The sequence below is a fragment of the Hemiscyllium ocellatum genome, chromosome 26 (assembly GCF_020745735.1).
Source record: "Hemiscyllium ocellatum isolate sHemOce1 chromosome 26, sHemOce1.pat.X.cur, whole genome shotgun sequence".
NCBI lineage: Eukaryota > Metazoa > Chordata > Chondrichthyes > Orectolobiformes > Hemiscylliidae > Hemiscyllium > Hemiscyllium ocellatum.
Genome location: NC_083426.1, coordinates 34,097,373 through 34,104,785, shown reverse-complemented (window position 1 = coordinate 34,104,785; position 7,413 = coordinate 34,097,373). Strand labels below are relative to the sequence as shown.

Here is a 7,413-nt window from a genome sequence, read left to right as displayed (position 1 = left end):
ATGTTAAAAAAGGGATCGAAAAAGGATATTAAATAACATACAGTTGTAAGCCTATTCTTGAGGTGTTAGGTTTTAAACTAAGACCACATTTGACTGGGGATGCTCTGTCTCAATAGCAGCTGTGTATATTGTAGATACTTTTAAGTTCTTTGTGTTCAGAAGTTTCCCAATTTGCTTTGTCATCAGACCTTGTCCCTCCAGAGAAAGATGGAGAGAGAAAGAGATAGGGGAAGAGAGAGAGAGACTTCTTCAGTTCTCATCATAAATCCATCTCTTCTGCTCTGTCAAAAGCAGCTTCCTGAAATACAGCTGGATTATGTTTTCTAGTGTCTGAGATCCCTATGTATAATGAAAGCAAATTACTGCAGATGCTGGAAATCAGAAAAAAAAAGTCATAAAAACATAAATGCTGGAGAAAATCTGGCAGCAACTGCTGACAGAGAAAGAGAGATAATGGATGAGGTCCAATATAAAACTTCTTCAAGCTAAATAATTATGGGTGATGCCTTTCATCTCCAATATATGATTGTAGTTCAAAATAAGAAATGCAGGTTTCTTCATGCCTGTCTGGTTTCAGTCTTTTTAGATAACTCTGTTAATTTCAGTTCTATCTGGTTCCTATACAATGAATGAAAGGAATATCAATTCTATTATTTGTTTAACCCAGCGAAAAAAATAATGAAGACATAACATCAAACACACTAGGACTCAAGTAAATAATTAAAAAGGAGATAGTGAACCAGAGAAAAGAAATGATAATAACGTAACTTGAAATATATATTTAAATGATAGTTTCATGTAACATGGCACAGTAATCAAATGATTACTGCAGGCATTTTTAAGTCAGTGTTTTTTATCTCCTTTTCGAAACCATTTTAGTCCATGTAATTCCCATATGTTAAAACCAGATGATGGAAGTCAACATTGAGTGTTATTATTTTATTACTATCACATGTTAGAGACCAGACCAGACCATCCTTAGAATATTTTAAGAAGGTAGCCTAGACCCCCACTTTTTCTTACTTTAATGTTAAATGTGAAGTCTGTGGTCCAGACGTGATGCAACCGGTCAAACTACTCAATGTTAAGCAAAACGCAATTTATTTAAACCCTGTACTTAAAATGCAAATAAAAGAAAGTGGAATTTAGAATTTATAATAAAAATGTGACTATGGGAAAACTTAACTGAATAATAGATATGGTACCTCTTACCAATTAACGTCCAATATAGTAACATCCCACAAACACACCCCTTGGCAAAAAGGTAGATTCAGACAAAGATTCTTACATGTAGTTCTCCAGTCCAGGAGGAAACAACATCAAGAGAGATTTCTGAGAAAGTAGCAGCCAGGAATTATTTACTGAAGCTCCAACTTTGACCCCAAAAAGCTTCTGACTGCTAAAGATAAATGAAAACTAGAAAGCATGGTTTGTGAGAACTGGCCGCTTCCCTTCCTTTGTTCCAACTATTTAAAAAAAAACTAAAGCCTCCTAAGTTATTTACTTAAGCCATTTTCAGTAGGCAGATCGACACCTCTACCTTTACAGCCTCTCTTCAAAAAAATCCCTGCATCAAATAACCTTTTTAAAGTGACAGCATTTGACATGACTGTTTAAAGGAAACTTAATTTCTGTATGTTTTCCCACCATGAACAGAAATCTCTTCAGATTTGTAATACAATCAACAACCATGACAAGTGAAATGTTGTATAGAATTGTTTTTTATTTCATATATTATGAATAATATTATTCTTCAAAATGGCAGTCAAGAATTTGGTACTGAAAAAGAACTTTTCACCACCTCAAAATAAGCTTTCTAATGCAAAGGCAAGTGGTAGTTTTATTTAATAGTGACAATGATCAGAACATTTTAAACACTACTTAACAATAACAATTAGTAGATATAAATGGCATTTGTGTAACCTGGGTTGGACTTAAAGAATGATTTAAAGTGAAACTGAAGGATTGGAAGTCTTAGCTGAAGTCTTAGATGTGTGAAGAACATCATGTATACATTCAGCAACATTAACAGTGCAGCTATGTTGCCCTAAATTGTTGCATTTCCCCCCTATCTGAGATTATTAGTACATGTGTCTTAGAACTAGGTAGGTCAGCCATTTGATCTGAACAAACAAAATAATTTATTTTTTCATGTCTTTCACCTTATGGAACATTGCAAAGATAAGAATGACATGAAGAATGGGATGACAAAGTTGTTATATTGGAGAATCTTTGGACATTTCAAAAAATGTTTGCCTTATCTGGGAAATACCATGGTCATAGTGTAGTATGGATTTATATTTCAGCTGTAGTTGTTGATTTATCAAGATTTTTATTGTGAATTTAATATATTTTAGGCTGTTAAGCCGGCTGTAAATCATCTACGAGAAAGGATTTCATCAACATGCCAGAATGCGGCACGACTGAGATAGGCAGCCAGTCATTAATGTAACACCAGTTTTTTTTATTAATTGGATATAGGTGTCAATAGGAAGTATAGCATTCAATACCAATCTCTGATTACCCTTGAGAAGGTGGGGATGAGCCACCTTCTTGAACTACTGCAAACCATGTTGTGTAGGTACACCCAAAAATACTATTAGGAGGCTTCCAGCATTATGGCCAGGCAACAGTGAAGGGCAAGTCAGTGCAGTGTATTCAAATAGATCAAATTATCTCTTTTCTGTGGCAAGAGAGTAACAGTTAGATCCAGACAGTCTCATTAATACCTCACCCAAAGGGTTGTGAAAGACAACACCATCAAACAGATACACCACTTTAGACAAAAAAATGACTTCTGCCTCATAACATAGATTGTTCCTCCACTATTCATGTGGCATATACCAGTGTAAACAGTCCATGGAAAGTAAGAAATGAAATAAACCTAATGATCTTTTATTTGTGCCTAACACAAAATAGACTGCAAACAGGGTTATAAATGGAATATATTGCTCTTAAAGTGGATAGCACAAATATGTAATTGGAATGACTAGTTATCTAAGTGGAGGCACCTGAGAGGTCAAGGATTGGCTTATAAATCCACAGCTGAATTGAGTGTGTCCCAAGGTTTGACAGCATTCGGTAAAAATAAAATCTCAGTGCAAAAATCAAATTGTGCTTCGGAATTTATGTAAGAATGTCTGAGAATTTGATGTCAGGTTTCTGGAATGCCCAGGTATACCCTATATTTTCATTTTAGCCATTTGCCTTATCTATTTCTAAATGCCAATTACATTTAGTGTTGGGGATAAAAAGGAAATCCTGTTTTCAATGATTTTACATAAAAGAAGAGGGTAAGTGGAGTATGGAGAACTATTTTTCTAAAATTATTGACAGTAGGAAATCTACCCTTCTGTAACACAATATTAAATCATCTTTGCCTATAGCCAGTGTAAACACTATAGAAAAAAAGAATCAAGCTGTGCAAATTTAAGTTTTCTTATCTATACAACAATTTAGCAGCACACTCAAAAGAAATAACACAAAAGAAAAGAAATCACAACTTTTGAGTACATTTTTCAACATTACAAACTCTGATATGGTGCACAGAAGAGCACAAAATCTAATGTGGAATTCAGATTTTTTCTAAAATTTTGCTTTACAAAAAATAAAGATCCTAAACAAAATCAAATCCATACAGTTTATATAATTTCATTAAGTACTGAAATATTTAAAAAACAAATTTTATGACTTTTATTAAAAGCTGTAAAAACATTGATATTTTAATTTGCAGTATGAAAAGTACATATAAAAATAAAGTGGTCTCCATTTTGGATGTTGCAATGCATCATTTACAATAACTTTCCATTTATCCTAGTATTCATTAAAAAATATATAAAATGATGAAATGAAACTCAGTTATATTTAACTTGAAATGAAGGCAGAACTAAGAATAATTAATTACATTGAAGGAGACTTCTGCAGTAATTGCCAACACTGCTTACTGATAAACAAGCTGGATGTCCATTCCTACGAATAATAGTGGTAACTACTATTAGATGCTACACTGACCGATGGTACAACAAGAATTTCAATTGCAAATTTGCCCAGGCCATCAAGTTCTGTATCTTAGTCAGGCTGTCTGGGAGAAGATTTTCCATGGGGACAACTGATGCCAATATATATAAAGAATTGACCATAGGATGGATGTGTGCATTTTTCACCAAGCAATTCCAGAGCTCTGTTGGCAAATAGTCCAGAAAAATACAATAGCCGATACAATATTGTAAGATTATAATGGTGTAATAACTTTACTGCATTAAAAGTAATGATTGATTTGGTCTATCACTTGTATTCTAAAGCAGTCCATTTGAGTAAACTGGAAACCTCATACATCTGTAATCACATTATTTGTTAGAAAACTGGTGTTTGACATTTGAAAATCTCTGATCTGCTGGAATGGGTTCTGATGATTCAAATAAAATGTGAAAACTTAAATACAACTCAGGGAAGAATAATTGAATGAATTGGTTGCTTGGAAAGTACAATAATCTGGTTGAGGTCTTCGTGGCTTATGATTACTCCCTAAATCAACAATCATATTCTCATCCTTCAACAAGCAAAATGCATGTGTCTCAGGGAGAGGAGGGTTCAGCATGTGGCACTTTCAGATTCCTTCAGTGCTATTTGTTGTTTGACTTATGAGGAAATGTATCTCCACAATAGGTGAAATCATTCTGCCACAAGTCCAAATAGTTGGCAAAGCAACTTGATCCTCTTGACACAGGCATTAATAGATGTTTCATAATACTTTCTGGGATTTGAAATCCTCTAGAAAGGATATAATTTCCAAGATCCTCATTCTTCCTTTTTTTTCTAATTGTTCGGTCTTCCAACTATCTCCAATTCCTTCTCTTATAAAATAAGAGTGACTGACAAAATTTATGGACATTTCAGGACATACTGTTGTTTTTGAGTAGGGAAAATCTTGACAGTACTAGAGGAAAGGTAATAATGAATGGACAATGAATTATTGAATTATTGCAAAGTTGTCATGTTCTAAATTACCAAAATTGAAAATGCATGATATTCAAGCATTTTTTACTTATAGAAGTCTCTCCTCAATGTATTAAACACCCTTGTTTAAAAAAAGCAGCTCATGACTGCTACTGTATAGCAGTTTTGTAAGGGATTTTCTATGAAGTTGGGTTGAGGCACTTTGTCATAGCACTTTAATGATTGTGGCACTTGCAGTGATGTGGTTTGTGCTCAGAAGACTCTTGCTGAACTTACAAAAGTGAATACTTCATTTTCCATTCCAATAATCTTCCTAGTTTGGTAAATGTTTTGTGTTGCAAGTCTACATTTAAAAACAAATCGATGGAACCTTAACAGACTTTGGATTAGAATTAAGAGCATAAAACTGGATGAAATAAATCTCCATCCTTTTTATGTTTCCATAGAGTTCTCTGTGCCTTGTTAAATAGCAAATATAGTGTAAAACATAAATGGGATGTTGTAAAATAGACTACCATATTATAAAATCTAATTGGAAAAATGATCAGAATCTTACTCTGAAATGCTATTGGAATTGCCACTGAGCCACTGACAGACATCCAAAGATCATAGTTTTAATATCTTACATTACAGATAAATGGAAATCTACTGTACCATAAAATTAGAGTAACGCAATTGCTGAAGTATATTTTTTGCTGTCACATTCATGACACTATATTCTTTTGTTACCTAGATAAAGTTTATTTGAAACATTCACCATTGCCTTATTAAATAGAAAGAGGAGAGCTTCACTTTGAAGTTGAAGATGAATCAGGTTTCTTCGAAAAATTGCTTTGATAAAGACATAATGTTTGATGCAAGAATTGATATTGCTCACTTGTCTGGATCATACCACCCCTAAAAGAAAGAAATTGGGTAAGCCATGTAATATTTGTGAAACAACGTCATATGAGATCTTTGCACAGCTAGCAAGTATTTAACAAATTAATTCAGCTGTGAATTTCAGAGCGCTGAAATTCAAATGTCAGATTATTGATTGAACATAGTAACTCTCTTCTGGTGTGCGATGGTCCATTTTAATGCAATAGTAACTGGATATGCAAGCAGTGGAAGGACATTTTGTTCATGACCTTGAATTTTATTGTCAAGGAATGAATTGTGTTGCACAGAAAGGTTTAAAATAAATAGATAAATAAAGTATGTGGCATGCAGAATTGAGCACTTTAGAAATGTATTTGAGAAGCAAGGTAAACATTTTACGTTTTGATACCAGATGCATTTAGATAAATGCAGACTTCCTATATTATTTCCAACTGGCAATTTTAAAGCATAATCTCCTATTAGAAAGTTATCATTTTGCAAATCAAAGCAAAATGCTGCTAAAAATACATTGGATATCTGTTACAATTTGTGGAAACAGATAGAGTCCCAAGTCCAAATTGCCTTGTCATTCGTAAAGCTTAGGGAAGACTTTTCAACCTGTCGAAGTGACAAATGTAGATATTTGAAATGTAATAAACTTCTCACTGTAATGGACATCAACACTGAGCATCTCCACATCATTCCAGGGGAATAAACAATGAGGAAAGCCCCCTCTATCTTATTAAGTGCTTCTTAATTCCTGGCCCAGGTTGTCACTCCTAAGGTGAGCATGGCAGAGTTGGGGAAATTTCTTACTTCCCCAACCCAACCAGAAAAAATACCCTGGATTGTGAGATCTTAACTCCTGGGAGTGGGTGCATGCTGGAATCAGGTTTGCTGTCTCCGGAAACAGTGAGACAGTGACAACAAAGGTTATGGAGTTTAAAGGGGATGCTGGTTAAAAGGCCCATTTCTATTCTTTAGGATCTCATTTCATTTGCATTGTTCCATATTATACCAGCGCATTCTCAGCCTTCACTCTATTTCTCCTCCCTTAACTAGTCACCATGAACCATCCATACCAACTCAAACCAACCCATGCCACCCATTCACTTTCAATATCCCTCCATTCATCTCCATGGCTCCTTATATCGCCTGTGCCATTTAGTAACACCATCTGAAAACTGATTCAACCCACTCAAGCCCATAACTCCTCACAGACCCTTTGCCAACTCATGACCTCCACTCACTAGCATTTGCCCTTATACTGTCCATTCTAATTCAACTGGAATCAAGCATGGGAAGACTTCAGGGGCTGTGTTAAGATGAAATTTAATAGATTTTAAAATATCTGCAGCTGACTTCACTGCAATTAAAAAGCCACTTATACCAATCATCTCAACTCAGGTCTGACAGTAATTGCGAATTCCATGCAACACTCTTGCAACTGAAAAAAGAGCATTTCAAATATATAGACCAGTTTCTAAATCCTGATCTCATAAAAAAAAGACTCCATCTGCTCCCTGCTCCCACATGTCTTTGGGGAAATATCTCTCAAGATCTAACTGGAAAACTTCACTGAAATAAAACAAAGAA

The 7,413-nt window shown here is 34.5% G+C and overlaps 1 protein-coding gene across 2 annotated transcripts in view; it reads right to left on the bottom strand.

Moving 5' to 3' along the window:
• Nucleotides 1-3,670: 3,670 nt before the first annotated feature.
• Nucleotides 3,671-7,413, bottom strand: part of LOC132828203 (receptor-type tyrosine-protein phosphatase R-like) — a 92,451-nt gene continuing 88,708 nt past the window's right edge. The window contains exon 10 of one of the 2 annotated variants that reach the window (XM_060845149.1): nucleotides 3,671-5,853. In XM_060845149.1, coding sequence (XP_060701132.1) covers nucleotides 5,745-5,853 — 109 coding nt within the window. In that variant the 3' untranslated portion in view covers nucleotides 3,671-5,744. The remainder of the gene's footprint in view (nucleotides 5,854-7,413) is intronic. The other variant, XM_060845148.1, reaches the window with a different exon arrangement.